The sequence below is a fragment of the Vulpes vulpes genome, chromosome 8 (assembly GCF_048418805.1).
Source record: "Vulpes vulpes isolate BD-2025 chromosome 8, VulVul3, whole genome shotgun sequence".
In the NCBI taxonomy this organism is placed as follows: domain Eukaryota; kingdom Metazoa; phylum Chordata; class Mammalia; order Carnivora; family Canidae; genus Vulpes; species Vulpes vulpes.
Window position 1 is genome coordinate 50844962 of NC_132787.1, and position 14488 is coordinate 50859449.

Here is a 14488-nt window from a genome sequence, read left to right on the forward strand (position 1 = left end):
CTAAAATCAAAGGTCCAGCACTTAACACACTGAGCCACCCAGGCACCTCAGATATAGTTCTTTATTAATCAATTTCTTTTCACTGTGTCTCTCTCCCTTTCTTCACTGTCCCTGCACAAAATTAGAAGGGAGAGGACATCATGAAGGGACTATTAGAGATCTCTTTTCGGAAGAAGAAAGGGCAACCAGGTCTTTTTTTCAGTAATAGTAGAATTGTTTATGGTTTATTATATAGCAATCTAAATAACTTTTTTAAACAAAAAAGTATTCTTACCTTTTCCTCCCAACTCTCTCTTGCCTCTGCCAGACCTTGAGTCATTACCCACCCAGAAGTATAAGTATTAATTAAAGTCTTAAGTAAGCTCTGAAAAAATAGGAATGCCTATAAAAGGGCTGAGGAGACAGCCCTTACATTGTTCAATATCCAAACCTGGATGAGCACTGGGTGTTATTCTGTATGTTGGCAAATTGAACACCAATAAAAAATAAATTTATTATAAAAAAACAAATAAAAAATAAAAATATAGATATTTAGGGTTGGAAGAGTTCTGTGCTCTTCACAGTAAGCCACTCCAGTCTTGCCTCCTGCTGTGACAGGACTTCCCTATAACTCAGCCAATGGATTGTGATTCAGCCTCTACTTGACAGTTCCAGTGACAGGGATCTTGTTAACCTTAGGACCAGTCTACATCATTGTCAGACAACACTGCTCCTTAAAGAGTTCTTAACAAAAACTAAAGACTTCTTTTTAGAAATTATCAATCACTGATTCTAGCTCTATTCTCTGGCTTTACACAGAATAAGGAATTCAACATAATGGAGATACCATGAGCTCAGAGATATATTCTTGAGGAATTTCAATTCTAAATCCAGGTTTGTCATTTATTGGGCACATGGCCATAGGCAAGTTACTTAACAGCTAAGAGCCTTAACTTCCTTATCTGCTAAAAGAGGATAATAACTACTTAAAAGGTCTATGAGGATTAAGTAAGAAAGTAAGACAGCCCACGTAAAGTACCTGGTGTGTCTTAGGTGTTCAATGAATTTAAGTTCCTCTCTCTTCCCATCCCATTCCTCATCCCCATGAAAACCCTTCAAACATTTTAAAACAGCTGTTATGCTCCCTTTTCTTTCTAATCCAGCCTTGATATTAATGTTTCCTTCAACCACTTCTCATGAAACTGGCCTGTGACCTCCAGAGCAGTGATACAGAACTTACTCAACTTTAAACACCACAGTGCCTGGCATAATGGCTGAGAAATAGTTGGTACTCAGGAGATGTTGATTGATCAGAATTAAGATGATCTTCATATGCCAATCCCAATTCTCAGAAAGAGGTTTCTGTCTTTTAGGACAATATTGAGAAATTTCTTTACAGGTGGAAACCTATCAACATGGATTTCCCTACTGCCCCCCTCAAAAAAAACTCAGTTCCCTTGTACTTGCTTTGATTATCAGGAAGATCAGGAAAAGGTTTTGCTCAATAGTGATGCTGTCTTTAGCCTCAGACTTATAAAATTACCTCCATCTCCACCCCTCCATTCTCTTGGTATTTGCCTTTTACACTTGTTTTCATGGGTCTATTTCTTACATCCTTTTACAAGCAGGCAAGAATAGGGACTCCCAGGTGGCTCAGTGGTTGAGTGTCTGACTTTGGCTCAGGTCATGATCCCAGGGTTCAGGGATCGATTCCCTGCTTCTCCCTCTGCCTATGTCTCTGTGTCTCTCTGTGTGTCTCTCATTAAAAAAAAGTCTTTTAAAAAAAATGCAAGCAAGAATGTTTTCAAACATACTCTATATCTTTTTAAATATCTAATAAAACAACAAATCTAATACTCCTGCTAATTAAATATTCTCTTTGAAGAGGTATCCAGATCCAGAAGGTAATAAAAACATTTACCAGTTTAGCATCTCAGTCTCTCCTCCACTTGTTCTCAGATTGGTGGTTTCTAGGTCTCTCTTTTCCTTTCACAAAAGGAACACATGACTATGGATGCCCATTTCTAAGCTCCTTGAATTATAAAAGCACCTTTAAAGAGCAGATATCAATCATTTTTTTTAAATGGTATATCCTAGGTAAGTAAGCAAAGTTCTGCACACCCAGCAAGATTTATTTTTTCTAACTCTGCCTCTGGGCAAGGAGAGTAGAGCATTGAAACACCTGAATTAACTGGTATCTCCACTCTTGTCACATGGCTCAGTGGGGCCTCTATTTTTAAACACATGATTGACACCCATGTGTCCAGCTAGGTCAAATACAGTCCATCCTGTGGGCAGAGGGAGGAATCAGATGACTTCTGAGGTCCCTGCCAGCCCTATGATTTGTCAAACAGAAATGTAATTGTGTTCTCAGCTTAAAAAAAAAAAAAAGCCAACACCACTCCAAAGATCCTTCAAAACTATAAGTCAGTGATGAAACAAAATATCCCCTCTCCTTCCTTTGGATGAGTCTAAAGGCAAGACTTAACTGAAGCTCCCTAAAGAAGGAAATAAAAATAAGAGAAGCTGACAGCAGACAAGGAGGGGAGAACTGGGTTTGGTGGTGATGAATCAGAGCATTACACCCGGAAGGTGTCTCCTTCCTAACTGTGCAATTAGGAACTCAATAAAAGGTTTGAACGCCTGCTGTCAGCTCACAGCCTGCTGCACATTTTATTCTTCTTGCTCTCATTCGTGAACAAGGTAAGTCTCATAGGCTATATGCTTGAGCATACTTGGGATCTCAGTTGCTGCTCTACTTATATGTGAGATTGTGTAAGAATTCCAGAGGAGACATATCTCAAGTCTAATCGAGCACCATTACTGCCACTAAACTGGGAGCTCCAGCCCCCCAGATGCATTCTTTGCTTTGGAACTACTTTGAGCATTGTCTTTTTAAAAAAATATATAAACTGTATGACATAGGCATGAATAGTATTTAACAAGATCCGGGACCCGGGACTCAGAGCTATATTAAAATGAAAATACAGAGTCATTTAAGTGATGGTTAATGACTGAAGGGTCAGGATTCTATTTGTTTTTCCAGTGAGTTCACTAAGCCATGTCTTCTTGGTAAAAACATGTTGCTTCAGTCTGCATAGGGGTTGATATTTTTGGCATTACTTCTCTTTCCTCTAGAAGCTTTATTAACTTTAAAAATTATACTTTCCTAAGCAGAAGAGTTATGCCAAGCCAAGGTAGGAGGAAAATAGGTGGACACTCTCAGTTAATGCTGGAAGGATTGGTCCCATTCTGTCGACATCATTTGCACATTTCAGTACTTATATTTGTATTCTTTTTCCACTTCTTTTTGCAATAAAGCTTTCTCGAACACATGTCATTGTTTTCCACAGAGTGGGATGAAGTGTTGCTTCTAATATCTACCTGTGCCAGATCTGATCTCACCACATTATCTGGTACAAAACTAATCATTGAAATTCTGATACAAAAAAAAAAGAAATTCTGATACAAGATATTAATAGATAGAGATAAACAGAATAGAGTTTATGATGCCAGTAGAACTGTGGGAGGGACAGAAAAAAGGAAAACCTCAGTATCTCCTTCCTGAAAAAAATGAACTTTGTTCTTTCTCACAGTTTCCTGAGTTGGGAAAGATGCCTCAGCTCCTGAGAGATGTCCTCTGTATAATCAAGACATTCCACAAGTATGCCCAGGAGGACAGTAACAAGGCAACACTGACCTGCACAGAGCTGAAACAGCTCATTCAGGGCGAGTTTGGGGACATTCTTCAGGTGTGGTATTCACAGAGCTCTGGAAATTCTCCCCCACTTACCCTTTCTCCATAATCTATGCAAGATGTGCATAGATGATCCCTGCCTATTTTACATTTGGCTACCAATTCTCAGCACTCACTGATTTTGAACAATTTTTTCCAATCTCAGCTCCCTACTGGTGCAATTGCTTAATCAATCTTATAGAGGAAAATGAGGTTTTCCTCCCTGGGGCTATGCTTCAGCAAAGTAGGTTCTGAAAGGAGTCATGAGCCAGTATACATCTAAATGCAACTCAGAGTGATGTAAAAGTTCCTTCTTAGCATAGCTCCCTGATGAAAAATGGTATCCAGAATCAACAAACTCATACTGTTTGGGGAAATTCTCACTAGTTCTTGAGGAATAATGTTTTTTTATTAAAAAAAAAAAAAAAGGATTATTGGGAGACATGCAGATACTATGGGTGCTTGACTTCATATAAATAGGCTGATTTCTCACTGTGTTTTCATGCAGCCATGTGCAATTCATGCTGTGGAGAAAAACTTGAACCTTCTGAATATTGACAACAGCACCATCAGTTTTGATGAATTTGTTCTTGCAATCTTCAACCTTTTGAACCTCTGCTATCTTGATATACAATCCTTACTAAAATTAGAACCAAGACAAGTGTCTAAACCAGAGGAGAAGCCAGATGATCTAGATCTTCAGGTGACCAGTAGCACTGGCCAGCAGACAGAACAAACTCCACCAACTCAAGACAGAGCAGTACTTCCTTCAGGAATGACATCATCAGCTCAGCTCAGCTTCATGGGAAGGGGAGCAGTTGGATTCAATGGGGCTGAAAACACCAAGACTTACAATCTGCCAGTAGAAGCATCCGGGCGCAATGACCCTGAGAACCAACACCCAGAAAGAGATCAATGGAGCCAGGATGTGGCCCAAGATGTATCAGCAACAAGAGACAATGGAGTTCAACTTGAGACAAATAAGCTAACAGCAGATTCAGAACAGATTGACAGTCCCACAAAGCAGGAGGGACAGGAAAAGGAGAGTCCCAGGGAAAGAGATAAACCAGTCAGGGAACAAAGTGACACGAAGAAAAGGGATCGATTTGGAGAACAAGAAGGGAACCTGAGACTCCAAAGTTCTCCACCAGGAAAAACAACAAAGAGGCCTTCCAAAGATCAGAAAGTTGCAACAGAAAAGGATGTTAAGGAACATTCTAAAACACAAGAACTGTCGCTGACAGGAAAATATGAGCCCAGTTCAGAGCATACGAATCTGCCAGAACAAGCTACTGCCCAGAAAACATTGCAGATAGAGAAACTAACTGATCCTGACGATGATGGTAGTACATTTGAGACCCAAGGACAAGGAGAGGTTGCCGATAGGACACCACCTGAAACAAAGAATCTAGCTGAATTTGGGGATGACAGTAGAGCATCTGAGACCCAAGAACCACCAGCACAAGAAAAAAAACATGAAACAAAGGACCTGCTTGTCCAAGGTGATATCAGAAATGTTTCAGAAATACCTGATGTTCAAGTTATAAGGAAGAGGAGAAGCCCTGAGGTCCATGGAACAGCAGGGCAGAAAGAAAATGAGAGAAAAATTCAGCTATCAACCCTGGAAGACCAATCACAGGATGGGAAGTATCAGGAACTCCAAGAGTCATCAAAAGAAAGGGATGCTGTAGAAGATTCTAAAACACAAGTGTCAAGCTCAGAAGGAGAACAGAATCATTCTGAAATTGAAAGAGCAGTCACCCCAGGAGAAGAGGCAAGACATGCTGAGGAAGGTATAGCAGAAGCATTTATGAGCAGCAAAAATGCCCCTGCAGCAGAAGGGACACGAGGAGCAAGAGAAAGAACACAAGACTTAGCACCACTCAAGAACCAGTCTGGAGAAGAAAATGAGAATGTCACCAAGACTCATGACAAGCCAGTCAAGGAGGATGTTGGTTATCTGGGAGAGGATCCCGAGGCCACAATCACACAGAATAATGAGAGTTCTTGGGAAATTCCCAATAGCCTTACTCCAGAGGATGGTGACAACAGCTCAGAGACAACTGATCTGCCTGTGCAAGGAGATTCCCAGAATAAAGTAGACCCTCTTAGAGAGTCTATGGAAAGAAGTCACAATAATAACCCAGACACTAAGAAACAGGTAGCACTGGGTGAGGAAAGTAGAACTCAGGAGGCAGTGGTGCTGGAAGTCAGAGGAGAAGATAGGCTCACTGAGGAATCAGAATGGGCTGCCAGAGAAGAGTACAGGAGTCAGGGCTTAGGGACCAAAGGCCAAGGTCCAGCTGTGCACCCTGATGGACATCCAGAAGCCCAGGAGTCCATAGCAAGAGGAGAAAACAGAAAGTCCCTTGAGACAGAGATCCCAGGTACACTGGAGGCAGATGTCACTGACCAGTCTTCCATAAGACAGCTTTCAGCAAAGGAAGACAGCAGAAAAAAGTTAAAGGCCCAGAGCCCAAGTACCAAAGGAGAGGAAAGTAGAGCACAGGAGACCCAGGAGACTCCAGTAAAAAATCTGGATGATGACAATTCAGCCTCCCCCAAAACACACTTTGAAAGAGAGGAACCTGCAACATTAGAGGAGGATGAAGGCCCCCAATATTTGGCAGGAGAAGCCAATGACCAACAAAATCCAGCCAAGAAAGGATATGATGTTTCAGTCCCCCAGTCAAGCCTTGTAGAGAAGATGCAGACGGACCAAGAATCTGGTTCTGTGGAGAGAAGTACAATCTATTCCAGTCCTCTGTACCAGTACCTGCAAGAGAAGATACTGCAACAAATGGATATGACCCCAGTGGAGCAGCAAAATCAAGCTCTGTCAGCTAGAGCGTCAAGCCCAGAGCTCCTCAACAACCAGTCAAGTGCATCCCTCACCAGTGAGGGCTCAGATTGTCCCATCATCTTCAGTGACAGCCAAGCATTACAATATTACAACTGGGAACATCTGTCTGATGCAGATCCTTCTGATGCACAGCAAACATCAGCTCCCCAAGCCTCAGATATGCAGGGCCACCCTCAGGAAAAGAAATCAGTACTACAAAGGGAGGCAAGCACCAAAAAGCAGTGAATCATTATGATCCCAGAAGAAATTCCAAGGAACTTCATACATCTCAACATGTCCCAGACTTCTTCCCTCCCAATCACCCTCAATGCTCACATGCACACATTGAGAAGCAAATTAATAATTCTTTAAATTCCTTTCCTAGATCTCTACAAAAGCAAATAAGGAAGTATTCAGCAGTGGGAGATGCCACCAAAGAAATATCACACCAAAAATCCTACCATATGATGATACTTCCAAGTACCAAAATGGATTTTCTCATGAGACAGTTTTTCACAATTTACCTGTCACTAGGAATAGAAAAAAATCCTTTCATATCTTTAACATATGTCGATTTCTTCAATTGATTTGTTGGCTTTTTATAATGTGGCTATAGTGAGTATGAGACTCTGCAATACCACCCCCATAAAATAAAATTAATTCATATATGCCAATTATTCTGCTTCATGACATTTCCTAACAGAGTTCAAGTTTATCTTAAAATTTTATCCTTCAAGACAATCTCAGATATCACCATAACATAAAATAATTATGACTTTCTAGCACCCAATCAGAGTAGATTCATGACTCTTTGTTAATGTCCAGGTGCAACTAAATTATGCCACAGATTCATTCATTCATTCCTTTAAATCCCACTCCTTACACAGTGTTTTCAAAGCTTCTGGCTCAAATAAGCAAGAATAATTATGAAGAAGACACAGAATGTAAATCTAATGTATGTTTCATTCCATAAGAAGCTCTTATAACCAATGATCCACTAAGCCTACAAAATGTTTACCTATATGGTTTGCTGACAGTAATGTGGAAAAAGTAGGAAATAAATAACCTCATTATCAATATCTTCTGCTGCTGTTTTTTTCCCCTTTATTTCTCCATCTAGCCTTGGAAACACCGATCAGAAACAAAAACAATCTTAGGAAATTTGCAGTTATTTTAAAACACTGTAATTAGGGGAACCTTGATAGCGAAGTAGGTTAAGCAGCTGACTTCTGGTTTCAGCTCAGGTCCTGATCTCAGTGTTGTGAAAGCAAGCCCAATGTGGAGCTCTGTGCTGTGTGCGGAATCAGCCTAGAGTTTCTCTTTCCCTCTCCCTTTGCTCCTCCGCCTGCTCTGGTGTACACTTAAACGCTCTCTCTCTAAAATAAATTTAGAAATCTTAAATAAATAAATAAATAAATAAATAAATAAATAAATAAATGCCTGTGATTAAAGGATGATGCCTCAGAGCTAGTAATGACCTAGAAAAAGAGTAAAATAGATATCATATGTTTCCTGAAGCCAAAATGCCCCATCTCCTGTTGCATCCTACATTCAAGGTTAAATCTTCTTCCACTCCATCCCACACCTCTTCCAGAATCTAAAATTCTCCTGTACTTCCTTGCCCTCCAACATTTTCAGCTCTGTTCATTCTACCTTTGATCATGAATGAATATACCAATATAAATAAATACATACATACATACATACATACATACATACATACATACTCTTTAATGACCAGGAGACATGAGGCAACTCACAAAAAAGAAAAATATATACTAGAGCTTAAACTCATCAGTCTTTCTCACAAACAACTGGCAATATATGTCAGGAACCACAAAAATGACAAAGGTTATATGTAACAAATTGCAAAAGAAGCTATACAGATAGCCAATAACTATATGAAATCCTCACTAGACTTAAAGGAAATGCAGATTAAAAATAGTTTTTTCACTTATCAAGTTATTAAATGCTATTTGTTTTTAATAAGCACACAGTGATTTGATTATGGAAACACAGAAACTCTGTAATACAGATGATAGATATATAAATGAGTACAACCTTCCCAGATGGCAATTCAATAATACACCCAAAAGCATTTTTAAATATTTCCCAGATGACATTATAAGGAAATAATCAGGAATGCGTATAAAAATTCATCTACAAAGATATTAGTTGTAGTGTACTAAAGATAGCAAAACCCAAAAAAATATTTTTTAAAAAAAGATAGCAAAACCCAGAAACAACCTAAATGTCCATCATTACAGGAATTGTTAACTAAATCATGGTCACTGCATACTGTGGAATGCCAAAAATCATGACAAATTATGAAATTATATTATAACTGTAGAATTATAAGATTTTATTTAATTGAGAAGGGATTCATAAAATACTAAGCTTCCAATGATTATAAAATGGTAAATGGAGTATGATTCCACTTAAATATTAATAGATAAATAGGCAGAGTATGAGAACAAAAATCTCAACAGTAGCTATCTCTATATGACATTTATTTCCTGATTTGAGATTTTCTTCATTTTCAAAAAATAAATAATAGTTTTTAAACACTCTCTTCACACTCAAGCAACCATCCAATTTTTCTCTCCCTCTTTCTGCCCTCTGTTCTATCCCTACCACAAAGCAATATTTTTTCCACCATCCTATAAATATTCTTCCTTTGAAGATGGCATTGCCCTTCATCTGACAAGCCTAGAGACCGCTAACCTCCATGTTTTGAGACCTGATGTGGCAGTTCCTACTGATGACTGCCTCTCACTTTACTGGTCCTTCCCCTTCTCTTGTGGATTCTTCTCATCCAGTTCCCAAGACTGCAGGCTCTTACCAAAAGCTCTTTTTTTCTGGACTTTCTCTCTCTGAGAAACTGTCCTTAGCCCAAGTTACTAGTGTCTCTTCTACAATGGTAAGTCGCAACTCACCTTGTTTACACTTGACCGAGCACTTCAATCCAATCTGTCCAATCGCTCACAAGATATGACCCCTAAGACTGCCAGTCACTCCCCCATTAAACTGGCTTGTCCTCCCAGTTTCCTCATTCTGTCCTCTCTATACCATTCTATCTCTTTCAAAGGCATAAACTTTGTAATCATCACTTACTTTCTTTTATTCTCCATATCTAATCCACTACAGTATCTCCCTAGTCTTCCTTAAACCCATTTTCCAGATCCATCCTTCATTCTCCACTCCCTATTGGCTTTCAAGTGCCCTCCACCTAAAATAATTTCTCTCCCTCCCCTTTTATTGAATTCCAAATCCTGCTTATCCTAGGATACAAACTCAGTGTTCAAGGTTGGATTTCATTCATTCATTCCAAAATTTTTATTTAAAAATTTATGTTGATTCCAAATACTGGGTGAAGAATTGGAAATACAGAAGTGACAAGACAAACAGGTACTCTCTATCTTGGAGCTTGTATTCTAATGAGGGAAGGGAGAGACAAAGAGCAGACAGGTACAACCATAAATAAACAAGAGAATTCCAGATAATAAAGCAAGAAACACAGTAGACAGAGACAAGGGAGCAGGAAGTCAGAGGCAGGTAAAATGCGACTATAGAAGACTCCTCAAACCTTTCCTGATGCTCCAGCAAAATCAGCAGGATTCTCCCCTGATTCCACAGTTTTGATTTGTGTCTCTTTTTCAAACTTCTTCCCATGAGTTACAGTTATTGTGTGCTTATCTTAGCTCTCCTCTTAGACTATAAGCTCCTTAACAGCAAAGTTCACGACTTACACATCTTGCTATCCTTCATTAGCATGGAGATTAGCACCAAATGTGTATTGTGATTGCAATAGTTGTCTGTTGAATAAAATGAATAAATCCTGGTATCATTGCAACAGCCTCTTAACTTGGCCCCTTGCTTCTAGTCCATCGTTCATTTAATAACTCAAGAATTTTGCAGAACATTGTTTTCATTTCATCTCTCTCTGTTCAAGACCTCTCAGAAAGAAAAAAAAAAAAGACCTCTCAGAGACACCTTACACTTTATGCCACATCAAATCTAAACCGATCAAACTCTATAATCTTTCCCTCCAATTACAATTTACCACTAGTTTCTTTAGAAATCCTACTAAGGACATCAGGTTGGCCATTTAATCTAAATTCTAACCTTGATCATTTAAACCCTATTCTACTAAGTTGAAAGGAATATTGTTGAGATCTAATGCATTCTTTCATTTCATTTAAATGTATTTATTAAACACTTGCTATGTGCCAGGCACTATTGTGGGCATTGGACATGCCCTGGTCAATGGAACAGGCATGGTCCCTGCCCTCATGGAAGATGTAGTCCTACATAAGACAGCTGTAAAGTTCTGCAAAGAACTATTCAAAGGCAAGGTGTTAGTCACATTATTTCTTCTATTTCCATGCCTGCCTGTGGTTCACCTTCCCTGAAATGTGTTTTCATTTCCTCTACTTCCTCAAATTATACCTGTCCTTAAAGTCTTCGACTAAATCCTAACTCTGCTAGGAAGCTCACACTGATCCTTTAACTACTATGTCATTCATAGCCTATACAACCTAGATCAGTACTTTAATACTTATTTGCTAGTATTACTCACTAATTGTTCTCTGAATGTTTTTTCCCCAACTAAGTAGATTATAAGTTACCAGAGAGAAGGAATAATTCTTATATTCTAATATCTCACATGTCCACTAGCAACTGACTTAACCTCTCTGACCTCAGAACCTGCCTGTGTAAAATGTCATTATAATCACTCACAGTGCTATTGTGAAGATTTTAAACACACACACACAAAACAACAACAACAAACAAACCAGAGCTTGTATCCAAAATATACAAAGAATGCCTATAAGTCAATGAGTAAAAGATGACCTAACTTCTAAAAAAAAAAAAAAAAAAAAAAAAGCAAAACACATGAACAGACACTTCAGAAAAAGGGATATCAAAGAAGCCAATGAAAAAGTACCCAACCTTATTGGATATCAGGTAAGTGCCAGTTAAACTGCACTGAGAACCACTCGTATCTACCAAATATGCAAAATTAAAAAGTGATCATATCAAGTGTATGCAAAGAGGTAGAATGACTAGAACTCTCAGTCTGGTAGTGATAGCATAAACAATGACCATAGTCATTGTGGACAACAGTAGGGTAATATCTACTAAAGCTGAATATATGCAACCCTATGACCAAGTAATTCTATACCAGATACATAACCCAACAGAAATGCGTAAACAAGGGGATCCCTGGGTGGCTCAGCAGTTTAGCTCCTGCCTTTGGCCCAGGGCGTGGTCCTGGAGTCCCAGGATTGACTCCCACATCAGGCTCCCTTGCATGGAGCCTGCTTCTCCCTCTGCCTGTGTCTCTGTCTCTCTCCCCCACCCCGCCCCCTCTCTCTCCTGAATGAATAAAATCTTAAAAATAAAATAAAATATAAATAAAAGAGTAAACAAAATAATCTACATAAAAGCGCCCAGCAAACTCCCTGGCATTAGTAAGTGTTCAATACATACTATTTACCAGTGGATCTAGAGTAGTACCAAATCCATGGGAGGCATTTTTTTCACCTACTAATTCATTCAACAATTGACCATCTACTGAACTATATATACAGGATATATAGTGATGAACAAAACACGAATAATTCTTGACCCCATAGAATATACAGTCTGAGGGAGAAAGAGAGCCATTTAAAAGAATAACAAAAAAACAATGCATAACCCAAAATCTGGCATTGTGATGCCCCAAGCTATGGTTTTCTTTTTTAAAATTCCCCTGGCTATTCGGGGTCTTTTCTGATTCCACACAAATCTTAAAATAATTTGTTCTAACTCTCTGAAGAAAGTCCATGGTATTTTGATAGGGATTGCATTAAAGGTGTAAATTGCCCTGGGTAACATGGACATTTTCACAATATTAATTCTGCCAATCCATGAGCATGGAATATTTTTCCATCTCTTTGTGTCTTCCTCAATTTCTTTCAAAAGTGTTCTATAGTTTTTAGGGTATAGATCCTTTACCTCTTTGGTTAGGTTTATTCCTAGGTATCTTATGATTTTGGGTGCAATTGTAAATGGGATTGACTCCTTAATTTCTCTTTCTTCAGTCTCATTGTTAGTGTATAGAAATGCCACCGACTTCTGGGCATTGATTTTGTATCCTGCCACACTGCCAAATTGTGGTATGAGTTCTAGCAATCTTGGGGTGGAGGCTTTGGGGTTTTCTATGTAGAGTATCATGTCATCAACGAAGAAGGAGAGTTTGACTTCTTCTTTGCCAATTCGAATGCCTTTAATGTCTTTTTGTTGTCTGATTGCTGAGGCGAGGACTTCCAGTACTATGTTGAATAGCAGTGGTGAGAGTGGACATCCCTGTCTTGTTCCTGAACTTAGGGAAAAGGCTCCCAGTGCTTCCCCATTGAGAATGATATTTGCTGTGGGCTTTTCGTAGATGGCTTTTAAGATGTCGAGGAATGTTCCCTCTATCCCTACACTCTGAAGAGTTTTGATCAGGAGTGGATGCTGTATTTTGTCAAATGCTTTCTCTGCATCTCTTGAGAGGATCATATGGTTCTTGGTTTTTCTCTTGCTGATATGATGAATCCCATTGATTATTTTACAAGTGTTGAACCAGCCTTGTGTCCCGGGAATAAATCCTACAAGCACATGAGAAAATGCTCTGCATCACTTGCCATCAGGGAAATACAAATCAAAACCACAATGAGATACCACCTCACACCAGTGAGAATGGGGAAAATTAACAAGGCAGGAAACCACAAATGTTGGAGAGGATGCGGAGAAAAGGGAACCCTCTTGCACTGTTGATGGGAATGTGAACTGGTGCAGCCACTCTGGGAAACTGTGTGGAGGTTCCTCAAAGAGTTAAAAATAGACCTGCCCTATGACCCAGCAATTGCACTGCTGGGGATTTACCCCAAAGATTCAGATGCAATGAAACACCAGGACACCTGCACCCCAATGTTTCTAGCAGCAATGGCCACAATAGCCAAACTGTGGAAGGAACCTCGGTGTCCATCGAAAGATGAATGGATAAAGAAGATGTGGTCTATGTATACAATGGAATATTCCTCAGCCATTAGAAATGACAAATACCCACCATTTGCTTCAACGTGGATGGAACTGGAGGGTATTATGCTGAGTGAAGTAAGTCAGTCGGAGAAGGACAAACATTATATGGTCTCATTCATTTGGGGAATATTAAAAAATAGTGAAAGGGAATAAAGGGGAAAGGAGAGAAAATGAGTGGGAAATATCAGAAAGGGAGACAGAACATGAGAGACTACTATCTCTGGGAAACGAACTAGGAGTGGTAGAAAGGGAGGTGGGCGGGGATTGGGGGTGACTGGTTGGCGGGCACTGAGGGGGGCACTTGACGGGATGAGCACCGGGTGTTATTCTGTATGTTGGCAAATTGAACACCAATAAAAAATAAATTTATTATTTTAAAAAGTGAGGAATAAAGGATGGAATCATGGTTAAGAACATGGGCTCAGGGGTCAGCCTGTACTCAGATTATAATCAAGGTCTACCATTCACTCACAGTTTGTCCTTGGGCAAGTTACTTAACCTCTCCGTGCTTCTGTTTGTGCATCTGTTAAAAACATTTCAAAAATTTTCAGGAAGTTCATCAACTAATCCTGGACATGTTAGGACCCCTTTATAGGTATTCCTGAATTTTAGAAAGAAGAGGTCAGCTCCTAGTTTGCAGAAAGTTTGCCTGAGACCCAGAGAAGGGTCTCTCCAGCCCTTTAGGAAAGGCAATCTGATATATACTTCTGTTGACCCCCACTTGACCACATAAAATAGATCTTGGACCTGGAACACTTACTCACCAAGAGATAAAGAGCCCACACAGACTGCACTGTGCTTATCCCCTTGTGTGGGAATGTAATTTCCTCTTTCAGATTTAGTGTGTATGCCTATGTTCTGCT

General features: G+C 39.5%; 1 protein-coding gene across 1 annotated transcript; it reads left to right on the plus strand.

Moving 5' to 3' along the window:
- Positions 1-2636: 2636 nt before the first annotated feature.
- TCHHL1 (trichohyalin like 1) lies at positions 2637-7634 on the plus strand. The gene is made up of 3 exons (XM_025983062.2): positions 2637-2682; positions 3576-3731; positions 4224-7634. Exons 2-3 carry the CDS (start codon positions 3594-3596, stop codon positions 6801-6803), a joined length of 2718 nt encoding a protein of 905 aa, XP_025838847.2. The 5' UTR covers positions 2637-2682; positions 3576-3593; the 3' UTR covers positions 6804-7634.
- Positions 7635-14488: the final 6854 nt, after the last annotated feature.